This window comes from Clupea harengus, chromosome 13 (genome assembly GCF_900700415.2).
Source record: "Clupea harengus chromosome 13, Ch_v2.0.2, whole genome shotgun sequence".
In the NCBI taxonomy this organism is placed as follows: domain Eukaryota; kingdom Metazoa; phylum Chordata; class Actinopteri; order Clupeiformes; family Clupeidae; genus Clupea; species Clupea harengus.
This window is the reverse complement of record NC_045164.1, coordinates 28546740-28568674: the sequence shown is the minus strand read 5'-3', so window position 1 is coordinate 28568674 and position 21935 is coordinate 28546740. Positions and strand designations below refer to the sequence as shown.

Below are 21935 nucleotides of genomic sequence, written 5' to 3'. Positions count from 1 at the left end.
CTCACGCTGCGCTCGTATGAGGGATGAGCCGGCGTTGGGGCCGATGAGGGATTTCAGTCCGATCTGATTACCACATCGCTCATCCTGTCAACCCTTATGGCAATAAACAATATGGGGGAGTTGATAAGGTGCTGCGTGCCCTCTCCAGCCGCGCAGGAGCAGGAGCAGGAGCAGCGCACGCATGTCAATGAATGCGGCGCCCAGTTTTTTATGTGCAGATTGTCAAGGCGACCACACCAGCCCAAAGACTTGTAGCTTGAATATTCTCTCCCTTGTACGTCGCTTTGGACAAAAGCGTCTGCTAAATGACTAAATGTAAATGTAAATGTAAATGTGTCTCAGTTGGCTTCTGTCATTTGCATTCAATTGCTATTGTAATCCCAATAATGGAAGTTTTGTTTGTTTGTTTGTTTTCCGGCGCACTGCACACATGGGGGTTGAAACACAATAAACAATAAACAATAAACAAACATGCGTTCAGGTTGTTCACTTCACTGACATAAGGCATACACATAATATAACTTTGGTGGATGCTTACAGCATCCAGAAGGATTCAAACGGTCTGTCAATGATGGTTGTTTTCATATATCTCAATACCACCGCAGAATGTTATGGCCATTAAGTAATTTCTGACCAATTAATAAACCACACTTTGCTTGTACAGACATAAAGAGAATATTTTAAATAATGTAGATATGCAGTATTACTATCTTTTTACCATGCCTCATAATGAGATGTTCCACTACTTGCCTTTGGTGCTGAGAGTATGTCAAGGGTAAAGGCAAGTCATTTTTGCTAAAAAAGTTCTTCCTTTGGAAGTAAGACGAAGTGCAAGAGGGGTTTGCTGATTGTAAATAATAATAATACGCATGAAATGAGTTCTCAGTGAATGACACAGTGGTACTTTAAACCTCAACATAACTTAATACATATGAACTCAAAAACATTTCTAGTGTGGATGCACAAATACACAGGGCCAGGATGTTTTGTTTTTGGGTTGTAATTTTGGTGTGAATCTGTGAAATGTCAGAATGTCAAATGTCTGACTTATCTTTACTTTGATTAATGTGACGAAAAAAAGACTGTCACTGGTTTGGCTGACATTTTCCAGAAAAGTAGGCCACTGGATAACAACAAAAATCAGCTTCCAACTCTGAAAAGATGGTAAGTGGTTGAACCTTGACTGAACTGGTATCTGAGGGAAAGTATATTTTTTCGCTAGCTTCCATTATACAAGAGTGGTCTCATTAGTGCTAAGGAAAATGTTTGTTTTGCATGAACTACTTTGATGTCCATCACATCGTTGCTCACATAACAGCAAAATATTTTTCCACTCCCACAGGAAACTTACTGATAATACAACAGGCAGCCCCTGTAGTTGTTGAATAATGTCATATATCGCACCATTGATCCCTGATTGGGCCATTGGTCTTGTGTTTCACTGCACAGGCAGGCATCATGGCATCTGTCTTTCTCTGGGGTGATAAAACTTTATGAGAAAACGCAAGAGCATGGAGGAGCACCACTTCCCAAAGAGTTTACAAAAACAACAGCAGCAAGCTTTGGATTCGTTTCCATAACAGCAGCAAGCTTCGGATGCGTTTCCCTCCTTTCAGTCGTGGGAAGGACGTGCATCGAAGTTGAAGTGTAAAAGAGTTTACAATAACAGCAGCAAGCTTCGGATGCGTTTCCCTCCTTTCAGTCGTGGGAAGGACGTGCATCGAAGTTGAAGTGTAAAAGTGCATATATATGCTAAAACCATAGCTACACTTCAGCTTTAAATATCATTTAACAACTGAAAGATGTACAGTACATGATCCAATCAAACAGACTGATGAAGATGACAAAATGCAAAGAGAAAAGAGACGTTATGTAGGAATAGGGAGAATGTGCTGACACACTAATGGCTAATAGTGCGGACATAACTCCTCTCTTACTCCGTCACTGTGGTCACAAGAATCCTACAGTTTTAATTATTCTCTATTGAACAAATAAGCCTGCTGTCTGAGTACATTTCCTTCTGTCTCCAAACCAAAGTGTTATTTTCTTTTGTTGTGGTGATGGGAACGATTCAAAGCCTTAATTGCAATGTTCTCCCATTTATTTATGATGGTTATTTGTATACTTTTGGGCTTTGGAGACGTAGAGTGAGGGTGTCGTAACGCTGCTGTATTTATGCCAAGCAAAGAGTTTAAAGGATTGTACGCCATCACATCATTGTTGTGGTTGTTAATGGTGGTTTTAACAGTGCTGAACTGGAAACCAGTATGTTATTTCCTGAATGTAAGACATGCTCAATTATGAAACATCAGCATCACCATCAAACTCTTATTTAAGAATTCCCTTATACATGTATACATTGCACAAACTCTCATTGAGAATTCCCTTATACATGTATACATTGCACAAACTCTCATTGAGAATTCCCTTATACATGTATACATTGCACATTTTCGCAAAGACACATCCAGCATGCAGAGGTGAGATTTCTGATTGAGAACATCTCCAAGATGCTGCTGAAATTTCAACATCCTTGAGGCGTGTTAGACCGTGGCTCGGTGCAATGCCAAGTATTGATTTGTTTTATAAAATAGTTTTATCCTTATACTGTCAAGATATTTTATGATACTTAATATTGTATTATGTCAAGCAAACATACAATTCTAGGGACATGCACTGAAACAAACACGCATGCATGCACACACTAAGAAAGTGACCCAGGGATCTGTGAAAGGGTAGCAGTAAAGAGAGAGAGAAAGAGAGAGAGTGTGTGTGAGGAAGACAGAGAGAGAGAGAAAGAGAGAGAGTATGTGTGAGGAAGACAGAGACTCTCTGCAGGAGAAAGAGGGGTGGTTGAAAAGACATTACCTGGAAAATGCAGTGGTTTGGTTCTGGCGTATCCATTCTGCAGTTGTATAATATCTGGTGATGTTCTAACTCTTAAACTGAGCATGTTAAGGTCAATTGTGCAATGACTTTTTCTTTAATTTCTGGAACTGTCCTCTGCTGACTAAACTCACTTAGATGAAATACAACTTAACATAGTGCATTTTGCACCTTTGCTATACTTAACTTGTTTCAATATTTCAGTATCACACAAGTCCACATTTAGCCAACAATATTATAAAACTGCCTGAAATAATTTTTTTTTTTTTTGCATCATATGCGGGTTAATATACATTTATTATTCGGGGGTTGGACTGTTATAAACAACAAACTTTCAAAATACATTTCAACACCGATAATCAGTGCAGGACACACCTCCGCCACGAACTGTGAACGTATTTAAACACATTCATGGATGGCACCGTGAACTGAGTTCGAAAGGGCTACCTGCTCCGTGGCATAGTTAATAGCGTAGATAATTTGCGCTCTCTTCGCGTCTCTCACTACAGAGGAGCTGTTACATGGCCACATTCCTCTCACTCCTTTGGCATCCATCCTCCGTGGCATTCAACTCTCGCTGGCTTGAATACATTTACCACGTTGTTACGGGACATACAATCAGATCGTTCCATTGCATCGCGTTGGCTTCACCTCCTGCCATAATCATGAAATGTAATGAATGTGATTGATCTCGTCAATGTGTGTGATTTGAGTGCACAACCATTTGCATTTAGCGGCGGTGCGGTTCAAGGTGCTGCAGCCCTCCTCCTCCTCCTCCTCCTCCACCCCTCCCCTCTCCATCAGAGAGCGGCCATGTGACCCACCGTCTCCGGCTTCTTTCTGTCAGTCGCTGGCAGGGGCGCAGTGGGCAAGCAGCGCGTTGCACCTTTTCTTCTCTCAAAAATGATCGGATTTTTCTCTGACACCAACTTTAATGTTTTCACCGTAACTTGCGACTGACAAAGGATGAATTTCAGGTAAAGGAAAATTACACTCTTCTCCTGGCGACATTAGGGATGTTTTTCTGAGGGCGCTAAGGACCGCTCCTCACTCCTTCAGTGATGCAGTGATTCTTGTTGCGGAACATTGTGAGGTTTCGCGGTGGATGTGAAGAATTCTGTGTGAGGTTGAGGCAGAGACGGTATGCTGATTTTTTTTTTTTACTTCAACTATAGTTTAAGTTTATTTGTGTCAACCTTTCGGTAAACAGCAAGTAGCCCAAGCCCAACACTGTTGAAGAGGATAGTGCTGGGAATTGTGCAAAGCTGTGATTTGGGTTTGCAGGTGCTTTCACGTGTAAGAGACTCGTCTTCATCACTTGTCTGAAATGAGTGCAACTGCCTACATTGTGTGTTAATTACAAGGATCAGACAAGTAGCATATCCTTTGCATATAATTATGGTTGGAGTTTGCTCAGTCTTTAAATTTAGAACAAAATTGCACATAGATTGTTCGCCCCATTCTAGATGAGTGTGCGCCGCTGAGCGATAGCCTGGGAAAAACGATCGGCAATTATCAGAGAATGCAAGACTAAACGGGGTTGCATCTTCAACGTTTTACTAGGTCATTTTGGCTCTACGTGTAGGCAACTGGATCTCGGGTTTCGTTTGATTTGGAATTCTGATTCGTTGTCTGTGCGGTTACAGTGACATTTCTTTTTTTTATGTAAAGGTAACCGATACGTTACCAACTATCCATATGATTAAATCTGCGCAGTAGCACTATTTTTAGAATTTAGCTACTCAAAATGAAGAAACATTGAAGGTATGAAGGTATGCTTCCCAAGTCGCAATTGTAGACATGCGGTGTGGGCTAATTAGGCCCTGTTAAGTTATTGGAAGTAGCCTGCTGCCACATGTTGTCAAACTAAACCGATGTTGGAGCTCTCCTTGGTGACCCTCAATGAAATGGGGTGCGCGAGGCTACGAAAAAAGGGAGGGATTGTAGGGAGAGGCAACGAAAGGGTTCTCAGAAGCAGACATCCAAAAGGGTGCATCTGGAAATGAGTTAAATATCCGGCATGTTCCTAACTTATCAAATGGAAATTATGACATCTTTATTGGCAGTGATCGCGAGTTGGATTATGCTGCTTATTAAATTGTTGTATTAATTGTGTTACAGCAAACTGTTCCTCTAATAAGTGCAATATCTATGCTCTTTTCAGAACATATACACATAAACCCTACTTATTATTAGGCTGTTATACTTATATGCTACTTTTCACAAAAAAAATATAATTTCATAATCACAGCAGCCTCCTTCTTTTGGGAATTATTCTGAAGATAGGTCGAATGACGGACAGATGTTGTAGTAAATGTACGTGTAGTATGAATTGACAGAGTTTTGAGGGCTGCATAAATGTTCTAAGGTTTCAAGCATAATTAAAAGACGTGTAACATGGTGCCATCTTTTTGAACATATACAATAGCGTCATTCTCTCAAACCTTAACTAGGAAGTCGGCCTCCCTACACCTTAAGTTCTTATTTAGCTGAATGTCCCGGTATGTCTAGTAGGCTAAAAAGATTGTTTTATGTCTTTGTTCCTCAGCGCCGGTGTCATGACAGCAACGCGAAGATGCCACAAAGTATGACGCCTGACGATTGCATCAACCATACTGTACGGAGCCAATGATCTTTTCATCAAAACTATATTTTTACATTGTTCAAACTGAAACCATCAAACCGTGGCCGCAATGTTCCTGAACGCAAGACAACAAATGGATGCATTTCTAATTTTTAAATAATTGACTGTGAATGACTTGGATTTCATGAAGGCACAGGTGGAAAGGGAAGGACAGGGGAAGTAGTTACCCGTTGAGCAGTAGTTCGGAGAGACACACGTCATTTGGAATTACCGGTGTCAGTGGAAAATTACATTAGGCCTACCAGAAATATTTTCTCATGGAGGGTAGAGTAGCCGGCAGATATGCGGATGTTTGATTAAGTTCCAAATTCTCCCTATTCAAGCATTACGTTTTGAGGACTTTGGAATTTGAACGCGTCCAATACGGATAGCCTCTCTGTCGAAATTTCCCCTCAGTAGTACTTACGAATCAACGTTCGAACATCATGGTGCTTAAAATGCGGCATGGTGCCCATCTAATATGTATGGGTTTGGTTCTGTGTTGTGTGGTGGACCTCGGGGCTAGCCTGGAGTTCACTGGTGCTGAGGGACAGTGGGCCACCTTTCCCATGTGGAATGCGTGTTGCGAAAGCGAAATGAACTTCAATATGAAGACCAAGAGCTCCCACGGACTCCTGGTGTATTTTGACGACGAAGGCTTTTGCGACTTTCTGGAGCTACTCATCCACAACGGCAAACTCAGTCTGCGGTTCTCCATATTTTGTGCCGACCCAGCAACGGTTGTTACTGACACAGCAGTGAACGACAGCCAGTGGCATAGTGTCACCATAAGGAGAAGCTTCAAAAACACCACACTCATCGTGGACAAAGAGGTCAAATGGGTGGAGGTCAAATCCAAAAGGCGCGACATGACGGTGTTTAGCCATTTATTTCTTGGTGGAATCCCACCGGAATTAAAGTCCCAAGCATTGAGGCTAACGTCATCGGTCGTGAAGGACCAAGTTCCGTTTGCTGGATGGATAACAGACTTGAGAGTGAACAACACTGAACCGATACTCGTCAACAGTGCAGGGGTCAACAATGACCTTTGTGGCACAGACGTCTTGTGTCTGAACGGAGGAGTGTGTAGTGTTGTCAACAACGAGCCGACCTGTGACTGCTCAGACACTGGGTATCAAGGAAAAGACTGCAGTGAAGGTAAGCTCTCTGGATTCATATCTACTTTGACTAGTTTTCCTTTAATTTACTTTCCTGAATAGAGGGAACATGCTTCAGTAACTGTCAGGTCATTAGGTGAAACCACCAGTGTTGTATTAACATTTCTGTTTTTCGAAACATTACAATTATTTAACTAAATGACTAACATGGATGTTGCCAACATGCAGCCCGAGGTAAATTATGGAGAAAAATAAAAACATAGTGCGGTTAGAATGACTTTATCATGTTTGCTTGAAGCAAGCCAACGTTAATTAGTCATCTTGCACCTGCAAGGTCTCATTAGCTAAACATGCAGGTGTTCAACATTCTCCAAGGTGTACACCCCTCTCCCCACCAGGAGCTCCAGGGATTTAATGACCTTTGAAACTCTCTGTTGGGTTTTGTTTTGAAAGTTTCCATTTATAAGCATTTCCAAAGCAGAGGGACGCATGACATTGAGAAGACTTAGAGCATAGGAGAAAAAAAGCCAACCAAGCTGTTTTGGCAACTGAGATAAAATCAACTTAATGCTTAAATAAACAATGACGGACCCCTCTTGCCACAGTTAGTTTGAGATGTCTGTATTAAAAATATAGCTAGGGAGAAATCAGTTTGGGATTTAAAATAAAGCAGGCTTTCCTATATCAGGGCTTGGCAGAAGTACATGCAGACAGACGCTATTGAATGACAATTATTCAAACAGCTCAACAGCAATGCAGATTTGCTTTTACTTTTGGAAAACCATTTGACAGTAATACTTATTTTTTACATAATTTCCTGGTTACTGCTGTATGGTAGCTTCTGGCTGGAAAGAGCAACAGTTCTCACATATTTCTTGGGATTTCAGGAAACAAAATGGCAGTTGTGTAAACCATTGTGCATAGCGTTTAAAAAACGGAAACACAGCTGTTCCCAAATCACTGAACCATCGCTAAACAACAACCTTTTATACATTTGTCAGTCAGCTGGTGTTTCTATTTTGGGCAACATTTTAGTGTTGTGTGACCCCTGAAATGGTCTGGCCATCTACCTGCGGTTGCAGTGGACTCCGGTTATATGTTTAGATGTGTGGAGGCCAATGTGAGATATTATTTTCTCTTCTTTATAGTCTGGTTCCGTGGGTTCCTAGATGCCTAGTTCTTGCTCAATAACAGATAGTTGTGCATGACTGGAGAAATGCTGTACGCTTCGAGTTCTCCAAATGTTTAACGGGGTTTTCAGTTCTCACCTGAGGGATCTACAGATCTGGAGGTTCAAGAGTTCATCCTGCATGATATTCAACAACGGTGTATTCAGTTTCTGTCAGAAGATTTGGAACTATGTCATTTTCAAAGCCTTTGGTTTTGGCATTTGATTAATGGCAACATTCTCTTTTACTCAGTGCAGAGATTAGGGTTCATGCAGTTACAATGCAACATCTTTTGGGAAAAAGCCCCAGTATAGTCTGAGACTGCGTCAGGAGTGGTGTGTTCAGGAGTGGTGTGTTCAGTGTGTGTTCAGTGTAGGAGTGGTGTGTTCAGTGCAGGAGTGGTGTGTTCAGTGCAGGAGTGGTGTGTTCAGTGTGTCTTACAGAAACCCCAGTATAGTCCGAGACTGGAGTGGTGTGTTCAGTGTGTCTTACAGAAGCCCCAGTATAGTCTGAGACTGGAGTGGTGTGTTCAGTGTGTCTTACAGAAGCCCCAGTATAGTCCGAGACTGGAGTGGTGTATTCAGTGAAGGAGTGGTGTGTTCAGTGTGTCTGCTGCAGCAGTGGTGTGTTCAGTGTGTCGTACAGAAGCCCCAGTATAGTCTGAGACTGCTGCAGCAGTGGTGTGTTCAGGAGTGGAGTGTTCAGGAGTGGTGTGTTCAGTGAAGGAGTGGTGTGTTCAGTGTGCCTGCTGCAGCAGTGGTGTGTTCAGTGTGTTCTACAGAAGCCCCAGTATAGTCTGAGACTGGAGTGGTGTGTTCAGTGTGTCGTACAGAAGCCCCAGTATAGTCTGAGACTGGAGTGGTGTGTTCAGTGTGTCCTACAGAAGCCCCAGTATAGTCTGAGACTGGAGTGGTGTGTTCAGTGTGTCTTACAGAGGGACTGGTGATTCATTCGTCATCATACATGGCCTGTTATGCTAGCCTGCAATTACAGTTGACGTTTTGATATTGAGTTTGTGAGGTCACCTTATGTTGGAGGCCTCTGCTCTCATTGGATGTGTGTGTGTGTGTGTGTGTGTGTGTGTGTGTGTGTGTGTGTGTGAGACGTGGGTGTGTTAAAACACATTCTGCAAGGTGACACAATTATGGCATTCAAGCTTGTGAGTCATAGGATCCTGCCCTGACATATTCAGCTTCAGAGAGCGGTTGACATGTTGAGGGACGTATTATTTCACTCATTCATGTTCTGGGGCCCCCTTATGACGTATTATTCCACTCATTCATGCTCTGGGGCCCTTATGCAAGATAGGATAAACAAAAGGCTGTGAAATGTCAGATTTTGCGTTAAATCATATCTTTTGTCAGGCCTTTTCACTTGGTTGGTGGTGCTGATGTCAGACGTCAGGGACTGATTGGAGGGATAGTTTGTCATCGCATGAATCAAAGATAAGCGGCAGGGTAAACGGCAAGGGTGCCAGAGTACCGTTCTGTGTGTGTGTGTGTGTGTGTGTGTCTGTGTCTGTGTCTGTGTGTCTGTGTGTGTGTGTGTGTGTCTGTGTGTCTGTGTGTCTGTGTGTCTGTGTCTGTGTGTGTGTGTGTGTGTGTGTCTGTGTGTGTACAGGTACTCTGCTCATTAGTGCCTCAGAGTGGATCGGCTGATCAGAACCCAGAACCCAGACAGGTGGTCTGATAAGTGCTCAACGCAGTAGTAACACAGTTAATTGGATTTTGTAGTGGATTATTCTGAGCATCTCATAAATTAATTATGTCATTAAATGCCAAGTCATCAGGAATCACACACACACACACACACACACACACGCATTGCCAAATATGTTCTTTCCTGAAGTTTTTTTTATCCAGGCCCTGACATGGATGTGTATGGCAGTTTCTTTTGGTCATTAATTCAGCCTAGTGTGGTATGGGATTCAAGCCTGCATTTAAAGGGTTAGGGTTGGGGCACTTCACACTCTGGAGGTCCCAGCAGTCCTGCAGACCTGGAGAAGAACTCGGAAGAATAGTGTACGTGACAGTCAAACTGTGAACGCAGCCCATAGAAAAGAGCACTCTGTCAAAACATCGAATCTGCTATTCTCCATTTTAAACCAAAAAAAACCCCAAACTCTCCTATTTAACATTGACGCAGGGACGGCAGTGTCATAATTAAAACTCAATTTCTGTTCCGTTTGTAGTCGCTTATCCAGTGTGGCGGGCGGGCGGCAGTGTGGGAGTTCATTTCTGTGTCTTTTGAACTGCGGCAGTATGTAACCCAATTCTGTCGAACCTGCGCTCGTGTCCTTCAGCGGCACATTGAAGTGCAGAGAGTGTGAGTGCGAGGAGAGGAAGGAGGCGCGGGGAGTGAGCAGAGGAAGAAGAGGTAGACTGTAATTGTGTGTGCATGGCTGGAGACCGGAGAGAGAGCCTGCCTGTGACTTCAATTTAAAGGTCTTTTTAATCCTAGTCATGTTTAGATGTTCAATTTAAAGGTCTTTTAATCCTAGTCATATTTAGATGTTCAATTTAAAGGTCTTTTAATCCTAGTCTTGTTTTCTAAAATAGGACAGATTGGTTCACAACACATTTAGGTGTAACTCATTTAACTGTTCCTAATAATGGTGTGTTTTGCGAATATCAGGACATCATTTTGATGAATTAAACAATAACAAATAAAAAAGGTGAACCATACACACTAAATCTGACGACTGGGGTATGGGCTTGCGTGGCAGTAGTTGGCAGTCGAGCCCAGTTTTGGGTGAATGAGGTGTGAGTGTAGGTGTTAATGGTAGTATTGATTAGATAAAGCCAAACCTCTAATGGTATATAGCACAGAGCATGGACACTCAATACCCAGCGAGGGTTCACAGGTCAAACCAAAGATTAATAATATGTATTTTTAGTGTGATATTTGTGTCTGAACGATTTCACTCATCATCCATTGATGAATCTACACATATCATAAGCACTTTGAGCTGCATTCTTTTGCATGAAAGGTGCTATATAAATAAAGTTTTATTATTATTATTTTATTATATCAGCTGCTGGCACACTGCATATTAAAATGACTAACGTCAGAGTCTTGTGTGTCATCCTACTAACTACATGATATGTCTCTGAAATCTTAATTTCCTTCATGTGGTTTACGCAAATTCTTTCTGAAAACATATACATTTGTCTAAATATTCCGCCAATCGATGGCCAACATTTCTGAGTGAGGATCACGCTCCCTCTCTTTTTGTTTGGTATAGAAGATTTAAAGTGTTTCTAGTCAGGATTTCTTATTCGAATGGCCAAAATGCGCATTCAAAAGTTGGATGTGGACCCAGCTAGTGTGTCTTATATATACACACACAGCAATCCAATTACTTTCTGCTGAACTGCACTGGCCAGGTAGATGCACTCTGAGAAAAAGAAACGCTATTTGAACGTTTAAAACCCATAATAGTTCTGTTTCAATTTAAAGAATTGTAGTGTTCTGTCTGAGGGGACTCAGGCCAGCGTTAATGCATGTATGCTCATTGTTATGTTCTTTTTTGGAATGTATTCAGTTGCCGTGGTTCAGTTGTTATGTTCTTTTTTGGAATGTATTCAGTTGCCATGGTTCGGTCGGCAACAGTGTTGCCAAAATAAATCCTCCCCTCCTTTCCAACAAGTGAATTTGCTGTGTTCATACAGCCATTAAATTAAGCCAAACTCATAATGAACTTTGGAAGCTGCATAGATCACATAAACCAAATGTCTTGGTGAGTGGTGAGCTTGTAGAGAACGGTACATTATTTCAGAATGAACAGCTGAAATTAAAACACTGAACACACCTTATCTGAAAATGAACTCAGCTGAAATAATTAGAAATAACAAAACAAAAAACCTCCCAGTTGGAGCCCAAACTGGTCCAGATGCATCAGACCAGCTTGTGGGGCAGACTCCAGACAGAGACCTGGTCCAGACTGCATCAGACCAGCTTGTGGGGCAGACTCCAGACTCCAGACAGAGACCTGGTCCAGACTGCATCAGACCAGCTTGTGGGGCAGACTCCAGACAGAGACCTGGTCCAGATGCATCAGACCAGCTTGTGGGGCAGACTCCAGACAGGGACTTGGTCCTAGGTTTAGAGATGGCCATTTACATTATGTTACGTTGACACGGAATATTAGATCCCAATTGAGAGTCCATCAGTCTCAAAATCTGACTGCATTTGTGCCACCGATGATGCGTTAATTAAGGCTGTCTGTGAAACACATATTGTGAAACACAATGACAAAACCATCCAGAGCGCATCAGCCAGCCGCCTCTAACAGCATGAAGCTAATCCGTGTAAATGCGTTCATTCTCCCTGTAAATGAATGACTCGTCTTGTGTGCTCATCTACTGGTCATTATATATGGCAGATTAATTATCTAGGCACTTTATTTGTTTCACCTACATAGCCACCTCTGGAATATGATGTCAAAGCCCTCTACCCACTATGTACATCACAGGCACCGTTAATAGGCATTACTTAGTGCCAATTGCATTATTGGTGTATCATTGCACTAATGCTTGTTGTATTGTAGTTGTATTTAAACCTCTTATTCTTGGCAGCCCTCGTTCAAGTTGAGACTTACATGACACACAATGTGAGTTTCCAGAAACACTATGGCACTGCTCAGTAATATTACTACATTTACATTTACATTTAGTCATTTAGCAGACGCTTTTGTCCAAAGCGACGTACAAGGGAGAGAACAGTCAAGCTAAGAGCAATAAAAAAACATGGTGTAACAATAAATACTACTTTACATAAGAATTAGAAAAACGACCTAGAAAGGAAAAAGAAGTGCAGGAATGTAACTGCTGAAGTGCAAGTTAAGCGCTAGTCAAGGTGCCAGTTAGGAAGAGAGGTGCTCTCTGAAGAGTTGGATCTTCAAAAGCTTCTTGAAGGTAGAGAGGGACGTCCCTACTAATTTGGCAATAACCACAGACTCAGTTTGCCACACAGATAGATTTAGAATCGTGAAGTTAGCCGTGGGGCTGGGCCTCACCGAGCTGGCACTGCCGAGGTGGGACTTTGAACAGGTCTGAGGTCTGTGCTGTTCATTTTGCATTGTAGTGCAATTTTTCTTGTTTGTCATCAATGCTAAATGTCTGAATTATGACACGTTTGCAGATAGTGATGTTGGGAAAAAAAATCTCATAAATTCATGCTGCCGAAAGGACTTTGTGAAAACGCCCGTCATAAAACATACATCAAGATTCATGTCACTGAAGGAAATCAATCGCTGGCAAAAATGAATTCCCACTCCACAGTCCAGCCGCACACTGCAGCTATGCATAGTGAGCACGCGTATTGAGTTTGTGAGGTCACCTTATGTTGGAGGCCTCTGCTCTCATTGGACGTGTGTGTGTGTGTGTGTGTGTGTGTGTGTGTGTGTGTGACGTGTGTGTGTGTGTGTGTGTGTGACGTGTGTGTGTGTGTGTGTGTGTGTGTGTGTGTGTGTTTGTGTGACGTGTGTGTGGGGAACAAGGACATACTATAGTCTCCTGTCAGTTTTTGAAACATGATTTTTGTACCCTTCCATTAAATAATTTAAAAGCTTTTTTTTTCATTACTTTGATCAGATGAAGGGATTACTGGATTTGCACTGCCTCCCCCCCCCTTACCCCTGGGTGCTCACATTAACACAAATCCTTTTGTTTGGTAGGAACAATTATTTAGATGCACTCTTCTGTGTTTGTGAAGTCCTTTTGGCTGAGCCTCTCATTACACAAATCACACGGATCCACAATATGACTCACTTTTTGAACATAATGAAATGGAATCTGGTGCATTATCTCTTTTCTACGTTTGCGACGAACCAAACTGTCCGAGCTGACCTTTTCTGCTGAACCCACGTACCTTTTATTTGTGTGCTTTTGCGTATATGTGTTTGTGCACCTTCTTGTGTGTGTGTGTGTGTGTGTGTGTGTGTGTGTGTGTGTGTTTGGGTATGTGTGTTTGTGCACATTAGTGTATGTGTGTGTGTGCTTCTGCGTATGTGTGTTTGTGCACATTTGTGTGTGTGGATGTAGTGTTCATGTGTGCCTGTGCTTCCTTTTCTGCACACATCCGTGTGTGTGTGTGTGTGTGTGTGTGTGTGTGTGGTAGGGATGCTTATATTGCCATTCTACATTTTATGTGGTGTAATAACATAATTTTTCTGAGCCGGTCCCTGTCCAAGACGCTGTCCCTGCTCCTCTTTAGTTGAGAGGCACAGAGAAAAGCAGCACAAAAGGCGATCAATGCCTTATCATTCTCTGTGTGTGGACAGGTTTAGAGGGCCACGCAAGGTTAATGCATGTACTGTAACAAGCTGTGTCCTTTTGTTTATTGTCAGGAGCACAATGCAATCGAGGCACGTGTGATATTCACTGCCCAGTCAGTGTCAGCTTACACGGACAATTGTTCTTGCAAACTCTAAACAGACTGCCTGGAGTGAAGCTTGTCTTTGGGCTTGAGCTGTGATGACTGAAGCCGCGGTGCAACAGCACCCTGATCCTATATGCCACTGAGCCCCGGAAACATGGATTATGTATCAATGTGCAGTTACTTTCTGGTGCCACGCAACTTAAGAGTATGACCTTAAGGTCTGATGCCGGAAGAGAGCCTGTTATTTATCTTTATCAAAAGTGGTTGTCCTAGTAGAGTGGGTACAATGTGTGAATCTAATCGATAACTTTTTTATATATATGTATTCACTTTGTGAATAATACATTTTCTCTTACATAAATTCCCTTTTATCAGACAGTGCTTGTGGGAGCGAGTCAGGCTAGTTATTTTAGGGGGCCTGCTAGATTCTCTGACCTTAAAGATTTCCAGGCGTTATATTTTGATCTCGCTCAAAAAGGCAGATAAACCACAATAAGAGAAACATGGAAATGTTTGGCTCGGTCGGGACAGAAACTAAATAAATAAAGATCCCAGTGCTCCTTGTATTTGTGATGCCTATCCCCCTCCGTAAAAGCTTGTCTACCCATGTAAGGCCGGGTCTGTGAGTGTGTGTGTGTGTGTGTGTGTGTGTGTGTGTGTGTGTGTTTGTGTGTGTGTGTGTGTGTGTGTGTGTGTGTGTGTGTGTGTGTGTGTGTGTGTGTGTGTGTGTGTGTGTGTGTGTGTGTGTGTGTGTGTGTGTGTGTGTACTCCGAGAGTGTCAGTCTGTCTGTCTGTAAGAGTCGTGCTGTCTCCTCCCTCAATGCAGCGAGATTACCAGTATACTGCTGTCTCTCTGAGCCCGCAGACAGATATCGGATTCAAAAGATTAGAGGGATTTTCCCTGGGGATTTTCGGTCTTGTTTTAAATACAACTGCACTTGACTGTCAACGGGAGTACGTGTGTGTGTGTGTGCGTGCATGCAAGTGTGTGTGTTTGTGAGTGTGCGTGCAAATGTGTGTGTGTGTGTGTGTGTGCGTGCAAATGTGTGTGTGTGTGTGTGTGTGTGTGTGTGTGTGTGTGTGTGTGTGTGCGTGCAAATGTGTGTGTGATCTGTAGTGACTACCCCACTCCAAGAAGGAAAGTGGAGTCTCAGCATCCTGTCTCCTGGGAGACAACAACACAAACCACACACAAGCACATGTTCACACACTGACCAACATACACACACACACACACACACACACACACACACACACACACAAGCACATGTTCACACACTGACCAACAGACACACACACACACACACACACACACACACACACACAAGCACATGTTCACACACTGACCAACATACACACACACACATGTTCACACACTGACCAACAGACACAGCTCCTAACACCATGATTAGTTTATCTTGTGCCCAAGAACTCACTAACACAAATGGATCTCAGCTGTGGAAAAAAAAAACAGGCAGTCAATACTGAAGTGCATTTGATGCTAAACATGGGCTAACAGCTTTCCATGCCATAGCTGTATCATTAGTGTTGGAAACTCTATGGTTTTGGCAGTACAGTATTTTCACAGCTTGTAGAAAAGCACTGTTACTTTTATCAAAATCTCACAAAGCCACAAGGCTAAAGGAATTTATTTATTAACGTCTGACTGTATACTCCTCATTTAATATTGACATATTGACTTCTACAAGTGGAATGGGTCTCAAAATAATCTGTAGTATAGAAATAGAATGTTTCCTTTTAAAGTTAATCCCTCAAATTAATTTGGTTCAGACCGGAATAATTGTCAAATGAGAAATCCTGCAACCAGTAAGCATACAGGCAGTGAGCTGGCAGAGATAGTCCTCTTACTACAAGGAATTCAGTGAAATAGCTGATTTAATGATTTCCCCCACTCAGACTAAGGGTGAAGTGCATTCATTCATTGAGCCCAAAGTATTCAAGGTCTTGTTGGGCCCTGCATGATATTCAGTTTCAGTAGACCTTTGACATGTGGAGCCTTGTGTTAGCTCTCGTGGCAGTTTGACACTGCGGACTGCAGGATGTTGTTTTACCTTTGACATTCATGCACTTTGACATCTGTATGGGGAGGTTCCTAGCGTCCACAGTCGTAGAATGAGACAGAAATGTTCACTGACATCAGCCTTTGTGCATTACATTTTACACTTGAGAGTGCACAAACACTGGCTTTGCCATAACAGCTGCAAATGTCCTGTATTACAACCGTAGGAATTTAGGAAATGCTGTTGATTACCAAAACACAGGAAGGACAGACTCGTGGGGTGATATTGACAACGTTAGCCTCCGTTATGTCATTTCATAAATTACTTCCTGGCAAAAGCAAATACGATATTCTTATAATGACTGACTTTGATCTTTTTTTTTAAGTGTGTTGTTAACACGCTGTTACTAGGATAAACCAGCCTCTATTGTTTGCGTTTCTTCGCTTAGATAAGATGAATTTGAACTACAACAACACAGGCCCCCGAGTATAATGAGATAACCCAATTGTGCTCCCATTTATAGCCTGCTCAGTGTGTCTGAAATATGCAGGAATAACTTAAGAGCCCTCGTTTTGTTGTTGCTGTAATCCCCTCGCAAGGCGGCGCATGGCATGCGTGTGTTTATCAGAGATGGCCCATGGAGGAAAAAAAAGAGGAAAAAAAACGGAAGGAAGATTTATTTCACATCCGTAATACTATCCTAGATATTCTCAATCCCAGGATTAAGGTTATTAGAACTATAGCTCCACTGTGATTACCCTGGTGGGTCAGTCCAACCCACAAGATGGAAAAAAAAAAAAGGAAAGAAGTGGGCTTGTGTGCCCATCTGCTCCCGCAATCCCCTGTGTGCCCCAGTGGTGGAGGGCAGGGTTAGATGGGGAAGACTGTGTGTGTGTGTGTGTGTGTGTGTGTGTGTGTGTGTGTGTGTGTGTGTGTGTGTGTGTGTGTGTGTGGGGGGTTAGATGGAGAAGACTGTGTTAGATGGGGAAGACTGTGTTAGATGGGGAAGACTGTGTTAGATGGAGAAGACTGTGTTAGATGGAGAAGACTGTGTTAGATGGGGAAGACTGTGTTAGATGGAGAAGACTGTGTTAGATGAAGAAGACTGTGTTAGATGGAGAAGACTGTGTTAGATGGAGAAGACTGTGTTAGATGAAGAAGACTGTGTTAGATGGAGAAGACTGTGTTAGATGGAGGAGACTGTGTTAGATGAAGAAGACTGTGTTAGATGGAGAAGACTGTGTTAGATGGAGGAGACTGTGTCCCAGTGATGGAGGGCAGGGTTAGACTGCTACTTACCACTAGGTTCTTTCTGGGCAGCGATGGTGTGTTGGCTGATGTGGCCTGAGGTGGTCCTTAGATGAAGGGGGGACCATGAGGGATATGGGTCTTTGTCAAGCGGTTGTGAGCTGTGGAATCCGGTTGGATCTGGTTTGAGGGTCTAAGCAGAGGAATATGCAAGGCTGTGTGTGTGTGAACAACGCTGGGCTATGAGCGATGACGTGTGAAAAAAGGTAAACGAGTGCGAGGGACAGGGGGGATTTAGAGGTGTGTGCAGAGACAAAGACACGCTGACAGAGACCCCCGCTGCCCGCGGCGCGCAGAAAGATGCTAACAGTTTCAACAGGGTGCCAGTGGTTAATCTCACACCAAACCAGAGTACTATCACAGCAGGTCTAATCAATTCCCATCAGGGCGGCTGGTCACTTAGCCTCTTGCTTTCTCTCTCTCTCTCTCTCTCCAAGTTTATTGTGTTTTGAGAGGAATCGGTGAGGCTGGTTAGCTGCGACATGCTACCAGCGTCAAGGCATACAGGCATTGGGGGCATTAGCTGGGTGCATTAGCTGGGGGCATTAGCAGACAAGCGTACGCCTGAAGGATGGGCTCGCGCTCCTGCTCATTAGTCTTGATTTTGGCTAAATTGTAATTTAACAGCAGATTGATCCATCGTCTGAATGGTAGCATTGACCTTTGCTGCTTACTCCAACGAGCATTTGTCTCCCTTTAGATTATTGTCTCTGCTGCTGCTGAGCGCAGTGTGTGGCATAGAGGAGGGTGTGTGTGTGTGTGTGTGTGTGTGTGTGTGAGGCGGGTGTGTGTGAGGCCTGTGTGTGTGTGTGTGTGTGTGTGTGTGAGGCCGTTGTGTGTGTGTGTGTGTGTGTGTGTGTGTGTGTGAGGCCGTTGTGTGTGTGTGTGTGTGAGGCGGGTGTGTGTGTGTGTGTGTGTGTGTGTGTGTGTGAGGCCGTTACCATTTGTAATGAAGGGGCTGAAATGGTGAACACAGAATGGAGACAGGGTTTTTGTCTTAATATAGCGTGACTGTGAAGACCTCTTTGGAGAAAATATCAGGGGGGTGTAAAATACCAGAGGGCATATTCATATCCAAAGGAGTGTATGTGTGTGTGTGTGTGTGTGTGTGTGTTGTGTGTGTGTGTGTGTGTGTGTGTGTGTGTGTGTCCTGTGTGTGTGTGTGTGTGTGTGTGTGTGTGTGTGTGTGTGTGTGTGTGTGTGTGTGTGTGTGTGTGTGTGTGTGAGGGCATATTCTCCACAGCCTTCCTGGGGCAGGTGTGGAGCTCGGGTGAGTGTAGATGAACAGAGTGTGCAGCCAGGTGTGGGGCAGGTGTGGGGCAGGTGTGGGCCAGGTGTGGGGCAGGTGTGGGGCAGGTGTGGGGCAGGTGTGGGGCTCGGGTGAATGTAGATGAACAGCCTGAGTGTGCAGCCAGATGTGGGCCAGGTGTGGGCCAGGTGTGGGGCTCGGGTGAATGTAGATGAACAGAGTGCGCAGCCTGTGGTGTTTCGTTCATCATGTTAGACTTCTCCCTCAGCTGCATAGCAGGGTTTGAATCTTCATTTTAGATTTATCACTTTATTTTTTATTTTACTTTATTGAATCAGTGCTGCGTACAATCAATGGCTTAAATGAAATTCATGCAGTTGCTTTATTTGAAACTTTAGTTGAGCCTAGACATTTCAGAGAGACAGTTTTACCCTAAAATGATTTCTTTGTTTCTGGATGTTTTTCAGAATACATGTAGGCCAGTGTTAGTATATACATGTAGGCCACTGTTAGTATATACATTGACTCAACAGCCATCATACACAATGTTTGCATTCAGTCACTGAACTCATTACTGGTGATTCAGTAATGTGGTCTATGCATATAGATTGCTGATATAGTGGCAGAGTTATTCTTAAAACAAAATCACATTCTTTCATGTAGGGTATGCAGCTAGCATTAAATGTCTGGCATAACTCTGCAGTACCTGCAGATGCATACTAAAAACGACTGTATAATGTTTATGTATTATACACAGCTCTCCCTAATTAGGAATTAAGCTGACGGCGCCCATTTAATTATGATTAAACCGCAGCTCGACGATGTATACAAGGATTGTGAGCATTTCCTATAAACTCCTCTTGGGTTAATTTATTAATGTGGTGGAGTTATGTAGACGAGACCAGAAACAGTCTTATTATTGTGGTGGTGTTATGTAGACGAGACCAGAAACAGTCTTATTAATGTGGTGGTGTTATGTAGGCGAGACCAGAAACAGTCTTATTAATGTGGTGGTGTTATGTAGACGAGACCAGAAACAGTCCGATAAACTCCTCTTGGGTTAATTTATTAATGTGGTGGTGTTATGTAGACGAGACCAGAAACAGTCTTATTAATGTGGTGGTGTTATGTAGGCGAGACCAGAAACAGTCCGATAAACTCCTCTTGGTGTAACTTATTAATGTGGTGGTGTTATGTAGACGAGACCAGAAACAGTCTTATTAATGTGGTGGTGTTATGTAGACGAGACCAGAAACAGTCCTATAAACTCCTCTTGGTGTATCTTATTAATGTGGTGGTGTTATGCAGGCGAGACCAGAAACAGGTCAGTGTCATCTTTCTGGGCTGGCTCTCACTTAAATTGGGGCCATTTTCTTTTTGGCTGTTTATGAGCTAAGCCATCAGAATGTGCTCCCCACTACGCCATCACTGAGAGACGCATAGAAAAGATGTCGATAGTAGGGATGGGCATTCGATTAAATTGTCTTAATCGATCGTCGGGAGAATTAACGATCGATTTTCGATTAATCATTAATATTTTTATATTAAAATTCACTATTTATAGGCTATATTAAAATGCAGTGAAAATAGAAAAAAAACACAGCGTGTTTCCTCATTGAGATCTTTATTACAAGATGAACAGTTAAACTTACAAGATGGACAACTCTTGTGGCAGTAAAACGGGATCCGTTCAATGGTTACACTTGAAAATATGCGCTGCTGTACTCTTAAGCAGCGGAGCCGACAGCTAGAAGCCGGTGCTCATAAACACAACTTGTTTTTTCTCTCTAACTAATTAATCTCACATTTTGAAATTCATTCATTTAGATTCATTGTGATTAAAAGTTTGTTTTCTTCTCAAGACTAAATCTTATAAATTAACGAGTAATCACTTCAGACAGCGTGTATTTTACACTGTTGTTCAATTGCATTTTTTTCGTGCTCTCTCGCCGTCATAGAAGGAATATATGCGAGACACAATGGTGCCCCTCGACGGTAAATCGTAAGAATTGTACCCTGAAGCAATTCGAATCACCTCAGTCAGCCCACCGTCTTCAACTATGTTGATGGGCCGACAGTCACCGGCAACCTAAACTGCTACAGCGTTGGTAACCTTTCCACGGACTGGTCTAGTTAATTTCCTAGAGAAGTCGTGGAGTGTGGGTTGGCGACCATCTAACCTGGGACTGCTTTCTGTCGGGTGCTTTGCATTAAGGTGATAACTTAAAGACGAGCTGCTTCTGTAATAGCTACATTCAGCTTGACAAATGCTACATACAACTTTAGTTTTGTCGATTGTTCTGTCATTTTGCCTCTTAAACAGAAACTTTCCGCCCAACAATCCCTCAGCTCTCTCTATCTTCAACTACCGTCTCGGTCTCTTCTATCTAACTGACTTGCAGACACGCGGCAGTTTCGTGCCATGGGTCAACGCGCACCGGAAGTAAACAACGTTGCGTTAACTGCGTTCAAATATTTTATTGCATTAATCTCGGCCACAATAATCTCATAGAATAACGTGTTAACTTTGACAGCCCTAAAATAAATAAATTACACGCACACTACGCAACAGAACATGCATTAGTTTTAATCGATGAAAAAATAATTTCATCGAGGAAATTCTTAATGATCAATTAATCGATCGTCGATTAATTATGCCCATCCCTAGTCGATAGCATCAAGGATCGTCACTCTCATGTGTTCAGTGTAGCGTCAAGGGTCGTCACTCTCATGTGTTCATAGAAAAGATGTCGGTGGCGTCAAGGATCGTCACTCTCATGTGTTCAGTGCAGCGCCCCCTAGGGGAAGAAGTGAATGGAGGTGCTGCTGGGTGCTGTGATGTTTGTTCACAGAGCCGAAACGAGAGTTGAATGTCACAGTCCCATCCTTAGAGAGTCGTGTTTGGGTGCCTTTGAAGGACACACATCATCTTTTGGATAGACCTTCGTGTCACAGGGCCACAGGAGCTCTTTCTGATGGCACAAGGCCGTTTGGATGGCTTTTATGGATGATTTGAGATGGTGTTTGAAAAGCTAGTCTCTGCACTTTATGAATAGATACATGCTGTTAGCACTTTTGATCAATGTTTTGGGGGGGGGGGGGTAGAAATGTGTGTCTTAGCTGAGGATGAGGGGGGGGGGGGGTTGTGTTGAGTCAAGATGTCTTTGGCTTCAATTTAAG

At 42.9% G+C, this 21935-nt stretch overlaps 1 protein-coding gene across 2 annotated transcripts in view; it reads left to right on the top strand.

Annotated features, from left to right (window-relative positions):
• Positions 1-3711: 3711 nt before the first annotated feature.
• The window catches only part of LOC105899707 (neurexin-1a), a 395474-nt gene continuing 377250 nt past the window's right edge, over positions 3712-21935 (top strand). For both annotated transcript variants that reach the window (XM_031579030.2, XM_031579029.2), the window contains exons 1-2: positions 3712-3863; positions 5435-6667. In XM_031579030.2, the coding sequence (XP_031434890.1) occupies positions 5956-6667 (712 nt within the window). In that variant the 5' untranslated portion in view covers positions 3712-3863; positions 5435-5955. The remainder of the gene's footprint in view (positions 3864-5434; positions 6668-21935) is intronic.